The sequence below is a fragment of the Condylura cristata genome, unplaced genomic scaffold (assembly GCF_000260355.1).
Source record: "Condylura cristata isolate star-nosed mole 26May11 unplaced genomic scaffold, ConCri1.0 scaffold00029, whole genome shotgun sequence".
In the NCBI taxonomy this organism is placed as follows: domain Eukaryota; kingdom Metazoa; phylum Chordata; class Mammalia; order Eulipotyphla; family Talpidae; genus Condylura; species Condylura cristata.
The window spans coordinates 24,022,485-24,037,495 of NW_004567130.1; the positions used below are offsets into that span (position 1 = coordinate 24,022,485).

A 15,011-nucleotide genomic window follows, 5' to 3' on the forward strand; every position below is an offset into this window, starting at 1 on the left:
TTGATTTGATATGGATGTATCCTTTATGTCTAAATTTTTGTAAAGATGTATTTATTTATGCATACAGAACTGGGGTACAGGCCAGAGGTGCAGGGGCGGGAAGAGGATTCACCAGATACAGAGGGGGGAGCAGAACAGGCGGATTGTCGAAGTCCACCGCTGAGGGGAGCAGCAGGCGGGTCAGGAGAGGTCTGCGGCGCCCTGTGGTCACCTCCGGGGCAGGCGGGAATTGAACTCATGCTGAAGTGGCTTTAGCTTCTTGGTGCAGTGCTTTAACCCGCTGCGCCATCAGGGAGGACCCTTTATCTAAATTTTTGATAGCAAAATAATGTCTGCTTTACTGCTCTCTGATCAAATATCATTTACCAATACTAGATTCATTGTTCTGTAAATGTTATTAATGTTAAACTTCTGTTTAAAAATCAGTAGGTCGTGACATTTTAAAATATATTTCATTACTATATTTATAATATGCTGTGGTAGGTAATGAAGACACTTTTATAACATACAAGATTATTTGTTGGAAAGAAAATATTTTTCTTGATTTTGGTATTACCTCTTTGGTGGCTTTGAATGCTAAAGCATTCCAACATACAGGCCTTTAATTTTTTTGTTTCTATTTTTAAAAGTTCTGTATTTGTTTTAGCAGTTACAGTCACTTGAGTTCTTGAAGTTCTTCTCTAATGAAACCCTAATAGCTCAGGGATTGACAATTTTTCTGTAAAGAGCAGGTAGTGAATGAATGAGCATGTCTGGCTATGTTGGTCAGACTTCACTTAGAAAAACAGGCAGTTGGGTAGAATTTGCCCACACGCTACGTTTGCTGATGGCAGGGGAGCCATCTAAAAGGCCACAGTCCGTCCCAGGACGCCATTTGAATGAGATTGGCTGTCTTAAGAAATTTGTCTTGTGACACATTTTAAACATATTCTAAATGTGACCATCTTACTTCCATAAAAAGTAAATGATACAGGCATCATAATCTAATAAAATTTGACATTATCTTACCAATAAGGTATTTAAACTATAGTTTGTTAGAAAAAGAAGTTACATGAATCTTTATTGAATTTGGTTTTTCTGAAATATGTTATATATCTATATATGATGGCATATTTAATCACAATTCCCCCTTCACTGCCATCTCACCTGTGGTGATTGGTGTTACCCAGTTATTTAGACAGTTGTCTCTGTCTCATCTTTTCCAGTGGTGAAATTACGCCAAATTTATGGCACAGCTTGACACATGAATACTACTCATGCAGTTATCATATGTATGGGTAGCTCATACCCTTACTAGACAATTAAGTGTCCTTTACTTTGTAAGTTTATTTTTTAAAAAGTCAAAACTTCAGAATCTAAGTTAACATACAGAATAGTAAACATGAACACACACCAAGAAGAAGACATGTACTGCAAAACACCAAATACTTAAAATATATGGAAGTGTTATTATTTGTGCAAGAGTATTCCTACTAGAATAAGCTCCTTTAGATGGGATCATAGCATTTTGAACTACTCCATACTTTATAGGTGAGGTCACTGAAATCTCAAAGTAATTACTCAAAGTAATGGCAGCATAGTCAATATTATAGGGGCCTAATGTTCTTTTCATTGGATCACTATCTTCTAGAACTGAAATAAAATCTCAATGAAATACACTGGATTAACTCTGAGAGATCTTTGTAAACTTAAAATTTGGTGACTATTTTAAATATATTATTCCAGATTTATTGAAAACATCATTGAAACTGACTTAGACCCACTTTGATTGACCAGTCTGAGATTTGTCTCTGTCAAATCCCAGTAACCTTGTCTTTATTCAAATGCAAATCTGTCTGAGTGCCTGTGGTAGCTGCTTCTCTCAGGTAGTGAATACCTGTTTGCCGCTGCCTCATTTGAGGTAAAGCTTCATTTTATGTGCAAATTAATGAAAGCTATTTTATCATTTTCCTAATAACGTATTTATAACAGTTATCACAACCCTTTGTTGTACTTTAAAAATATTTCTATTTTAATAAGGTCCCACATTTTTTATGATTACTTAAAAAAGATTGGTTGCTTCACGATAGCATAAAAATTTTAAGAAATCTCTTCTAAGAACTCATCAGTAGTCCAGAAATGGGAGTTTGCCAACACTACAGCTCCCCTTCAAGAAATGTTGCAAAAATGCCAATCTAAATAGAAAAGGGAATGCACACACACAAGCAACTAGGGAAATAGAGAGAACCAGAAAATTAAAGACACAGTAGCAAAAGCAACTCCTCAGTTAATACTCTTAATGTAAATGAACTCACCAATCAAAGGATACAGGTCACAGCTGTATCTGGAAGCAAAAATAACCATATGCCCCTTACAAGAAAGAGTCACTTAAACTACAGTGAAAAATACACTTAAGGTGAAGTGATAGAAACTGGTCCTGCAAGCCAATGAAAAAGTCAAAATGGCAGAAACTACCAGCAACTTCTGTCAGATAAAGCAGAATTCCAGCCAAGAGAGAGAGGAGACCATGGTGACGGTGCATAGTGCTCAGCTAATCTACGAAGCTTCAGGAAGACATAACAGTTAGCAGTGCGTATGCCCCTACATTGGTGTACTAAAGTAGAAAAGCAAATGTTAGATGACCTAAAGGGAGAGATTGTCAGCAACAGAATAATAAAGGGGTCAGTTGCAGTGGACAGATCATCCAGACAGGAAATCACTCAGTGAACATCGACATTAAATAATGCATTAAACGAGATGGACTCATCTATATTTACATAGCATTCTATCGTTAAACATCAAAGATGGACCGTGTATTAGGACACAAAACAGGTCTCAATAAATTTATGAAGGTTACAATTGTATCAGGCATCTTTTCCAATCATACTGTCATGGAACTAGAAAACAACCTAAAGAACAGAGTTGGAAAAACACAAATATAAAAATACAGAACACATCACTGAGTAACTATTGGAACAATGAGGAAATCAGAGGTGAAATATAAAAAAAACAAGCCAAAAAACCTAGATATGAATGAATGCAAAGGCACCGACTTATCAGAACCTATGAGATGCAGCAAAACCAGTACATTTATAGCCGCACAGTCAGTCCTCACAGAGCAAGAAGTATCGTGAATGAAAAGTTTGAACTCACATATAAGTGAACGAGGAAAGCAGAGAAGGCATAACCAAAGCTCAGTAGTTTGGTGAAAATAATAAAGATTAGATCAGAAATAACGAGACCAAAAAATTCCTCATAAGAGCTGGTTCTTTGAAAAGATTAACAGAATGTAATAGATGAGCCTTTATGTAGATTCATGGAGAAGAGAGAGAAAATACAAATGAAATCACAGTGTGCAAGTGTGGATATTGTAAAAAGAACATGGACTCTAAGCTAAAGTATCGTTGACAGTTGTGTGACAGCGGATTGCACAACCTAGAAGAAATAGACAAATGCTAGAAACACCCAGCATCTAGCACTGTGTGAGGAGGGCGTGGGAAACCTAGATAAGACCTGCTGGAAGTAATACAGTCAGGGAGATTAGAAACCTCCCTCAAGGAGGCAGGCCAGATGTTTTTAACAGTAAAATCTATTAAGCTCTCAAAGAATAAATAATACTTTTTCTTCTAATTATGTAGAAGTTTTCAGATACCAGTAAAAAGACATTAGAATTAATAAATGATTTCAGTAAGGTGAGAGGCTGCTAATAAGGTAATATATAAAAATCTGTTGCATTCCTATACACAGAGAATGGACTTGCAGGAAAAAAGTCAGGAGAACAACCCCACTTACATCTAAGAGTGAAATACCTTAGGATTCATTTAGGCAAAGAAGTAAAAGACATCTGTACACCAAAAACTATGTCATAAACATCTGCTCTTTTTAGTTCTTCTATTGCAAACATAACCTTCCTTTTAAAATTGCACAACCATCTATTTGTGAAAAAGCTAATCTTGTTTTCTGATCTGAGATATCAGACACACACGTATACATGTATGTAGATATGTATATGTGTGTGTAGATTCTAACACTTAGCAGTGATAGAGATGGTTTCAGAGAGTTGTGTGTGTGTGTGTGTGTTTGCGTGTTTGCTTTTTAACCACTGTTTTCCCTCTCAGTCTTCATTAGCTTCCTGATGTTCTTCCCAAATAAACACACATTTTTAAGTGGAACTATCTTCTTGGGTACATCCTCCAACTCCCATTCTATCTTGACAGCAACACTCGAATTCCTTCTTTCCTACCAGTACACCATGGTTATAAAGAGCCCTTTCCGCCTCTAAAACTAAAGTATGCTGTCATTCTGCGTTCTTTCTTTATAATAAATTATTAAATGCCTTGGGAACCTGAGTAGAATTTCTACTGCTGTACGTCAGGAATCCTTTTCTAGCTTAGGAGGGTTGAAAGTGTAATGTTTTCCTTTCCGTATTTTCAACACACTCATAATCCACGGGCATGTTGTTCCTGAAGGTGAGCTGTGTGTTTTGCACTGTGCCCAGAGGCCCCTTACCTCGTTCTTAGGTCTGAGGCACTAACTTGGTAAATTAATTTGAAACTGTTGAAATGGGGTATAAGAGTAAATAGAAGAGAATTGGTGGTTTAAAATCCTGTGCTAGTCATTTTCATTCTTCTATTTAATTATAATGACAACCTTTCAAAAAATAACCTAGATGGACAAGTTCGGCCTCTGCAGACCTGCTGACAGGTAGCTTGGGGCCTGGGAGGGCAGAGCTTGCAGCCTAAGTGCAGAGTGGGCCCCAGACGTGGCCAGGTGTCAAGGCTTCCCTCGGCCCACCAGGTGCCTAGAGGAGCCGCAGGCATTTCCACACTCACGTTCCCGCACTGAGTCAGGGCCGTCCTGTGCGGTACCAGGGCCGTGTGTTACTCCACTGTGAGTGCAAAAGATTGGAAAGTGCTGCATTAAAGCTAGGGATGTTTAATTTTATTTTAGGGACCAGCAAAAGTAGGAAGAAGTAAAGTTATTTCTTATTAAAATTTAACCCTCCGGGCTACCAGGGAGGGCCCTGAACTGTTACTGTTTAAAATGGGTTTTCTTCTCATTGTGTTTCATAATTTTCATGAGTTGAGTAATCTTGCTACACAGTTAAACATTTAAGTTTCTCTTGGATGTTTTGTAATTAATGGGCTCAAAGAATTCCAACGCTATGTAATATTCATTATACGGATATCTGTATATGAATGACTGACTTTGAAATTGCTTTTCATTTTATGTTTAAAGAGTTTAATAGAGAATTACAAAACAAGATATGGCCTTACCTTACAAATAAGAGTTAGTTCTGATTTACAACTACCATCGCAAAACATTTCTGTAAGTTAGTATGTCATAATAGCTTTAGATTCGTAAGAGAAATTGGTGAAAACTATCTGTGTGTGTGTGAGAAAGACACTCACCACTTTGCGAAGGTTTAGATCATGACCGATGTTTTCTTTGAAGAGTTGCACTGTCGCTTTCAGAACTTACAAAGTAAAAGCTTTTACTCTCACTAGCTTAAAAATCAACATTTTCATTGTCAGAAAGTATTGGGCTAAACTTGTTGCTTTTTTACACTTCCGTTAACTACATTCATGTCCTTTTTAACAAATACCCAGCATTTTCCTAAAGCAGCTTCTTTTTACTTTGAGCACTGTAGAATAAATTATGTCATTTTCCTAATGCACAGCTGGAGAATCTGATGCTGGATAAAGATGGCCACATCAAAATCACAGACTTTGGACTCTGCAAGGAAGGGATCACAGACACAGCCACCATGAAGACGTTCTGCGGCACGCCCGAGTACCTGGCCCCTGAGGTAGAGCAAGCTGCTTTGGGCCATGTTTTGCAAAAGTTAAAAAAAAAAAAAAAGTGCAGTGCCTCCTGCTTTCATGTGATGTCAGCATTAATTCAGTCTCTTTTGTTCCTACTTGTTTAATGTGGTATTATGGGGCAAGCCTATATAAAAATACATAAACTTTATGAGCCTGAAAGTACAGCAGGGAAGTCAGTTTTTCTGTCTTAGCTTTATACACTTTATTTATGCCCACTCTGATTCACTTTTTTTTTTTTTTAAAGATTTATTTATTTATGCACACAGACTGGGGTACAGGCCAGAGGCTCAGGGGTGGTGAGAGGCTTCACCAGAGACAGAGTGGGGAGCAGAACAGGCAGATCGACAAAGTACACTGCTGAGGGGAGCAGCGGGCGGGTCAGGAGAGGTCTGCCACACCATGTGGTCACCTCCGGGGCAGGAAGGAATCGAACTCATGCAGAAGCGGTTTTAGATTCTCAGTGCAGTGCTTTCACCCGCTGTGCCACCAGGAGGGGCCCTCACTTTTTTTTTTAATTATTTATTTATGCATACAGAACTGGGGTCCTGGCCAGAGCTGTGGGGGTGAGAGGATTCACCAGAGTGGGGAGCAGAACAGGCAGATTGACAAGCTGCACTGCTGAGGGGCTCAGCGGGGAGACAGGAGAGATCTGCTGCTGTGTGGGTCAGCTCCGGGGCGGGGATGGAGCTGGCACTGAGTGGCCACGCCTCGGCTTAGCTTCGCAGTGCGGGCTCCAACCCCCTGCGCCACCAGGGAGGGCCCTGATCACTTTCTAAAATGGAATAACTTCAGACAGTCTATAGACCATTTTGGATTTACCTTAGAAACAAGAAATATGTAGGTTGTAGATTTTATTTTATTGAGCTAGCATTGTTTCACAGCTCTGTAGGCACTACAGAGGTAGAAGATTGTGCTTCTTCTGGTGAATGTCAGCAGCCACTCCCACCATCAAGGGGTTTTAACTATTGGAAAGTCTTTCAGATCAGTGAAATGGCAGCAGTTACACTTTGGAGTTCATGTCACAGCAAGCTCCAGCTGGTGACCTTGCCAGTCTGAGGCTTCCCCAGTAATTATCAATGTGCTTATCCCACACACATTTATTATGTGTGTATTGTGTATCGAGAATTTTTCTGGGTGATGTGCTTACAGGAATAAGACACAAAGGGAACTTCAAGTGCAGGGAGACAGAAGAATAAGTAAATAACGAAGCGTCAGACAGTGACTAAGAACCAGAGAGGAAGCATACCTAACAACGAAACTTGTTCTAGGGAAGAATGTGGCGTGGAACTATCTTAGGTCATTTGCAGTTACTTCTGCTGTGTGACACCTCACAGTAAGCAACGGTCATCTCATGTGACTGGATGCTGAGTCAGCGGCATGGGCAGGGGAGGCCCTACAGCAGGAATGGTTTAGCTCTACTCCACAGATTTTGGGGCCTCAGAAGGAAAGACTTTGCCAGAGGGGAGAGACTGTGGGGCTGGAGGCGACAGTCAGAAGTCCCTTGACTGTCCTGACAGTTGGTGCTAGTTATGAGCTCGTATCTTCGGGGCTGTGGACAGGGCCACACACTTCAGCCTCCCCTGCGCCCGCACCTTACCATAACCTACTGCCCAGGGCGTTCAGACGCCTGGCTGTGTGTTCTAGTGTTCTAGACCTGAGTGTGCTGTGGAACAAGTTGGGGGCTGCATCCTTGTCCCCGCCCCCCCCCACCCCTCTCCATCGAGAAATGTTTCTTTAGTTTTTAGAAAATTGCACAGTATATATTTTTATACTGTTGTTGAGGTTTATATTACATCCCATAAAATTCTGCCCTTCAAAGTGCACAGTAGTGGTTTGTAGAGAGTTGTGCAGTTGTCTAATTACAGAATATTTTTATCCCTCCTACAAATAAACCCAGTGCCCATTAGCTCCTCTGTCATCTTCACTCTCCTCAGGCAGCTACTAATCTGCTCTCCCTATAGATATGCCCATCTGGACATTTCATATTAAGGCAGTCATATGACAGTGTCACCTGTTGTGTCTGGCTTCTTTCACTTACCGTTATGTTGTCGGGATTCAGATGCATGTTAGCGTGGTCTCAGCACTTCATTCCTTTTTATGGCAACTGGTGCTCCGTTGCCTCTGTCTGCCGCGTTGTGTTTCTCCATTAAGCTTCGGATGGACAAGTGCATCGCCTCCACTTTCGGGCTGTAACATCCATCTATCCATCTCCTTTTGTGGCCCAGCTTCAGATCATAAGCATCATTTCTGTTCTGTGCTTATTGATTAACCTAGTTAGAAACATGATTAGCCACCACCATACACACAGGCTCTGCACAGAATACAGTAAAAAAAGAAAGTTCTGACTTAATTCCCTCATATTAAAGACGTTAGGATTGCTGTCAGGAACAGTTACTTCATAGAGGTTGCTTCAGAGATGTAACACACCACTGCAGCTGACGTGACACAGAGCCTCACTGTGAGTAGACTCAAGGGGCAGTGACACACGCCCACCTCTCCATTGCAGAAGAGTGTGCAAGGTGCGAGATGGGGTCGCAGCTGTCTTTACAAGACAGAATCTTCTACAGAGGGGGTTCATTTGACCAGAGCCCCCACATGTTCAGAAGGAGATAGTTATTGTAATCACTGTGGGAAGCGTTTTCCAGAGTAGCTACTCTAAACACCCCGAGCAGGAACAAGACCAGTTTTCCTTCAAACTCTCAGAACATTGGTGTAGCGAGAATCAAATACTGAAGCACTGATTTTTGTGACCGAAGATTTTTATTTATTGAGCACCTACTCTGTGCCACAGCTGATATTAGTGTACATTTGCATATTTGAAATGAGTGTTCCTAATAGCAAACCTTATAATTTTTAATGTGGGGCAAATAATAAACAGGTTTTTTTAAAAATATGTTCTATATATAGCGAGGAGGTATCACTTTGCTAACTGGATTCATCATAAAAAAGTCATTTTTACTTTGTAAACTATGTATATCATGTCCTCAAAATGTCACAATTTCAGTACCATTTACAGATGTAAATAACTAATTTTAAAGTGGATGCTGTATAAATGCACAACTAGACAAGGTAATCAAGAGAAATTAAGAAGTAGGAATGTATTCAGAATGGTATTAGCATTCCTTTTATGTAAAATAAGTGATGCTAGTTTTTTATAATGGTTCTTTCCAAATAGAGATTAACTTTACATTTCAAGATTGTTGGATTATTTTCAAGTGCTAATAATTTGAAATACAGTAAATCTTCAACTATTTTTTCTCAAGACTGCTACAAAATTTTTTTCTGTTACAAAATCTGGAGCTTAAAATTCTCCATTTTTGTAACTGAATTAGGTAAAATTTGAGAAATGTTGTTCCTTGTTTATTCAAATACAAGATCATATTTTCCAGACTAGGATTGTTTTTGTGAATGTCATGAAAAACAAATTCTTTGTTCTTCTCTGAAGTTCAGTTATCCCCGCTATACATTTGCCATGGATAGCCCATTTTTAGAATAACAAAATTAGTTTTGTCTCAATTAGGGGAAATTATTTCTGAAGAAGATAAACACATCTCATTTCAGAAGCAGATGATCTCCTAAGAAACAGAGATTGTTTTAGATGCAAATTCATCAACTGAAGAACAAAAGCAAGAATTTAATGCAAGAAGAGTCTAATTATTTCTAAATAGAAAGTTTACAATTCACACCAAAAAATATCAATTTCCTTTAAAAGACAAGTAAGCAAACATTTCTGTGTACCTTTTTTATTTTTAATATCGCAAATATCTGGTCTTTAAAATAAGTTTTTACAACCCTAGCAGATCTCTGTTACTTCGTAATTAACACATTAGTTCCTTCTTGTAGGCTAGCGTGATCATTGCAGTTACTGCGTGAGGCTGGCAAACCTTGACGCCACAGTCTCCTGTAGTTTTAATCCTCAGTTTTAAGTCCTGGCCAGACACGCCTGTTTTAAGCAACAGTGCAGCTTTAAGTGTGCTACTCTTGCTTTTAAGAACCAGAATGCGAGTCCTGTTTCCTGATCTCACGTCGGGCCATTTCCCTGCAGAAGACTCCTTTAGTCCTAGTTAGGACTATTTAACTGTCATGTAGAGATTAATTTGCTGTAGTGCGTTATTTTTGTCCTCAAGTAGCTTGCTGTTCACTAAGGTGATAGGGCGTGGAAAATAGTTATTACTGTGCAAGCAAATGGTCTGTTGGGATTGCACGCCGGGTAGGAAAAGGAAAATAAAAGGAACGGGCTCCTGTTAGTCGCGGGAGGGAGGAGAAGCCGGTCACACGGAGGAGGAAGGAGGCAGGTCGGTCGCGGGGCAGAAGGGAGAGTCACCTCCCAGTGGAGCCAGGCCGCCGTGCGTGGTCGCTGGCCCCGGTCAGCGGGGATCCGGCCCTGGGGGGGTCAGCCCTACCTGCGCGCCCTCGCCGCCTGCCCACGGGCTGGCCAGCGTGGGGAGATGGTGATGGCCTGGGCTCCCTTTCGGCCGGCCGTCGCTTACCTCTTACATTGGTGATCAGACAGAGATGCTTTGTTTGGAGACACATGAAGGGTCTTTAAAAGACCTCTAAAAAGTGTGTGAGGTCTCAGTTTAAAATCGACTATTTAACTGCCCTTTCTGTGAGACTCAAAGCTGTTTGTTTTTTTATAACTGCATTTTAAATGTACTTAAGTTTATTTTTGTGGTAAACCACCAGGAAAGATACGTCTCCTAGTATAAAAATGCCATTTGTGGAATGAGATTATGTTTAAGACAGATTTGTTCTCATACCTTCGTTGATGAAGAATTAGACGACTTTATTATTGGAAGAGGAGGAAAGCATCGTGTCTTGTTTCATAGGTTGCAGAAACACAGTCTTAGCAGATAGAGGCATTAGTCTACCTAGTATTAAGGAAACCTTTGTTTTTTTCTTATAAGTAAATAAACGTCACCTGTGTACCAGAGATATTTTGAGGAGACTTTGTTTTTGTAATCTAGACTCTTATTTTCAAACCTAGAATTTTAAAAAGAATCACAAATAAAATCTCACTGTTGAATTTTATTATTTGATTTGGCTCTCATTGAATCAAAACCACTTTATGCAGTGCTAATTATTTAGAGTCTCAGCTTTGCTCTTGAGTTAGCAGTACCTGATCAACTTTCCAACTGTAAAACAGTTTGAAAATCAAATGTAGCTTACATGCAAGACCCAACAAAATTAAAAGTGTTAAGTACGTTTTGGCAGTTCACTTTTATTATGCCCAGTCCTCAAATGTACCAGCAGATAATCATCTGAATGTTAGTTATTTTTCACATGCTTATGTGATCACACAAAAAGTACATGCTAAAAAGAAGCAGATGGTGACAGATGGGGAAGGTTGAATAAGGTGGTTTTGGAAACCTAGAGAAATGCACTTCTCTACTAGTGTAAAAATAAAAATTATTTGATAATCAAGTTAGAACCGACAAAAAGATTGCAAAAAATGACTTGTTAGAAAACATATAGAATATAGTTTTGTCTGTTATTCAGAAAAAGAAAGAGTTTGATCTGTCATGTAAATGCATAATTTTTTTCCAGTGGCTGAAAGTGCAGAAAAAAATCGCCTGCTGCCATTTAAATCACTCTTTTGAACCCGGCTATCTTTAATACCTTCAACAATTTTGCATAACATGTATTTTGGAAGATAGCTGAAATATGCCAGAAATTTGATATTGATAACTATTTTAATAGAAAGATTTGTTCAAAGTTATTTGTGATGATGTATAAATAATAGCACAAATATTAAGTAATACCAAGTAAATTTAAAAGTGAAGATAATGCATTAACTTCGTAGCAAGTTGAGAAGTCACACACTTAGGGGAAAGCTTATCCTCAGCATGGGCTATTGCAGTTGGGAGGAGGTGGGGGGGGGGGCTGGAACCTAACTTGATTTAAATGTATTTAATAGAACTTTATTTTAACTACACCAAAGAATAAACAGAAGGCCTCATTTTATGGGCTCTGTCCATATCGTCTTTATTCTTTATGAGCTCTGAGATCGTGGTGAGGCCAGAGTTACATATGTTTGTGCATTTAATCTGTAAGTAAAAAATAGTAGTTACAATTTGATAAACCCTTGGACAAAATTCCACTTTTTTTTTTAAACAGATTCTGAAAATAATTCTGAAAACTTCTCAGTTTCTTGCTAAAATGAGAAGTTGCTGTGGTAGCCTTTCGAAAACATTGTGTATCCCTAATATTTAGTTGTTAATAATTCATTAATACCTGTCCTCTGATGGTATTTGTTTAAACCTTCACCTTCCTGATGTTTCCAAAGAAGTCTTAACCACCGCTATTAAGAAGGAAATAAGTAAAGGAGCATAGTGAATACTTCAGAGAGAAATGGTGTGTTTTATAATTAGAATTCATTTTTTAAGAACTTCTTTTGTCGTATGTGTTGGCTTGCTATTTATACTGATTGTGGGTAGGATTAAAACCTATTTCATGTTGTCTCCTGATTGGGTATTATTTAAAGAGGAATTAAGATAGTATTTGTTATTCAAAGGTAACGTCTCAGTGTTACAAGTAGTGACTTTGCTACAGGTCTGTCACTTCGTATAGTAATTATATTTTACTGGAAGTTCTTGGTCTTGTTGTTTTTAACAGTGAGACTATTTCCATTAATTCCTTAGGATAATTAGAGTGTAAACCCAAGGCTTAATCTGTATTCTCTGATGCTTAAGAATATATACAATAAGCAAGGGAATGTATATTTATGATTATCTATAGTGTTTTACAATGCTTATATATTTACTTGGATTTAAAAACCCAGTTTCTTGGAATTCTATAGTGATTGTTGCTTCAGGGTTTAAAAAAAAAATGTAGAAGCCTCTGGGAAGATAGAGGCAAGTGTGATTTAATCATCAGTGCTGGGTACATGGAGCTTTTTTCATACTCAGTAATTTCATCTGGTGTAGCCAGACTGCTTTTTGCAAGTACGACGTTAGCTGAGTGTGCGTGTTGGAATGTGCATGCCCAGAATAGCCATGAACTGACAGCAAATGGCATTTACAGTTGCAGTCACTTAAGAATTATTAGAGCATTTAATACCTGGTTATAAAATCTGTATTTATGGAGAAAATGCCAAGAAACACTATAATTTGCAATTCTTCTGAATTAAATGCATACTTCTAAAACTGTAATACACTTTAGAATCTGAAGTCCAAGATTTATAGGGCTTCTCTGATTAAATTTTTGTGGTAAGAGAACGTAGAGGAGGTCCGTAAGTGGTGAGCTTGTCTACAGCATCCTCAGAGTATTTACCTGTGTATAAGGTGAAGAAATTTTTTGAGTTAGCGGTGAATTGGTTCAACCAACTTCGCAGTTTACTTTCACAACATAGGTGTACAGACAGTTTGTTTAGATGTTTAATTTCCCCCATCTGTTCTGTCAGGATTATTGGTTGAGCAGAGCCATCCCCGGGTGTGCATCCCGTCCTGGTGATCGCTCGTCTTGGGTGCACTTTGGCGCCTGGCGAATAAGCTGGGAGTGGTGTCCCCTCAACCTCCAGTAAATCCTAATTGCTAGAAGAATACTGGAATGAAAATGTTGTCTGCAAGTACTCACTAACCAACTAAATACTCACGTTAGTAACTCCCATCGGTGGTATGATTTTAAAATAGCTTTTTTAAAAATTATTGTTTTATTTTCTCAGTATTCGTATTAGCAGCTACAGAAATCACCTGCGGTGATTTTTTGAATTCGCTTGTTGTTTTGTAAAAGGACATGACTCTTCTACCAAATATGACCACATATGAGCCCAGCATTTGCAGAACATTTCATTGTCACTGGCTTCTGCTCTGCTTCCCTGAGTCCCGGGTGTCTTGATGTCAGAAAGTAAAACCACATCTGGCGACTGGTGGGAGATTGAAACTCAGTCTTATTTCCTAGAGCTCAGGATGGCGGGTTGGCTTGACGTGACCTGTTGTTGTTTTTTGGCGTTTGCATTGAAGTGTCCAGGTTCTCTCTCGCCTTTATCTCCATTTGGGCATCTGTGTTAAGTGTAGTTACAAATTAAAGCTACAGAGAACAGTAGGTCTAGAAGGATAATACCAAATGAAATTGGGGTTACACATTGGGATATCTGTATCATGATTTGAAAATTAACTTGAAATTAATATCTTTTGAAAATCACAAAATGGAGAAACAGGAATACCAAATGTCTGCATTGCTATTTAAACCTTGAGTTTAGTTTAAATGTCAGTAAATGTTGATTTTATGGAAAAGAGTTGGTGTCCTTAGAATAAGTTTATTCCTTCAAAATAAATGTTTTACTGAGTTACTTTTTAGAGGCAGATTTTGATGTGCATTTATAGCCAAGTTATATAATAAGTTGCATTATAATGGAGCTGCAATGTTCTTAACCATTGTTGTACCTTTATGTTGCCATTCAACATTCTCTTGGCTCAGCTCTGATGATAATCATGAAGTAAGTTAGCCTTCCTTCCTGCCCGAAATGAAGTCTGGAGGTAGAATTGCAACTGGTTAAACAATGTAAATTTTATATGTTACAGTAATTTTAGGAAAAGAAGTTCTCTGAGTAAAGGAGACTTATTATCTCCAAAGATAGCAAAAAAGAAGCTGTGGATTTTAATTCCATCTGGACTTTCTAGCGTATTTCAAAATACTGTGTTTTGAAATAATTCGTATTTGCAGAGAGAAGTTTGTATGTTCCAGATACCAGCAATACTCTATTTTGGTTTAATGTGTATTTCTTCTTCAAAGTAGGAGTTGAATAGCTATCTTTGTTTTTAATTGATAGCTCTTAGATAAGGAAGTTGTCTTAAACAGTCAGGAAGACAGCGTCCATTTTGTTCAGTTACAAAGTGATAGAGCCAACATTTATGATGCATTGTGTAGCTCTGTATATGTCTCTATATATGTGTGTATATATCTATATATTACTTAAAGCACATGTTCAGGAGCAAAAAGCATTTGAGAATCAGTATTCATTTGACAAAGCAAAATAAAATACATATTTGATTAAACAGACATTTTTACAATGCACTATTTTTCAGTTGCTTATTTCTCTTCAAAAATAAAAACCGTTTTTTTGTACTCCCTTTCCTTTCTGGCTGCAAACCAGGTATTTAAACAAAAATAAAGGATTGCCAGTTTTGCCAGCTGGGGATGAGAACCCGGCTGGTGAAATGTGGGTTCAGGAGGCAGTTAATCCAGCTTTTATGCTTTTTATGGTTT

At 38.5% G+C, this 15,011-nt stretch overlaps 1 protein-coding gene across 2 annotated transcripts in view; it reads left to right on the plus strand.

Moving 5' to 3' along the window:
* The window catches only part of AKT3 (v-akt murine thymoma viral oncogene homolog 3), a 180,486-nt gene that overhangs the window by 133,684 nt on the left and 31,791 nt on the right, over positions 1–15,011 (plus strand). For both annotated transcript variants that reach the window (XM_004691044.2, XM_012730924.1), the window contains exon 9: positions 5,660–5,788. In XM_004691044.2, the coding sequence (XP_004691101.1) occupies positions 5,660–5,788 (129 nt within the window). The remainder of the gene's footprint in view (positions 1–5,659; positions 5,789–15,011) is intronic.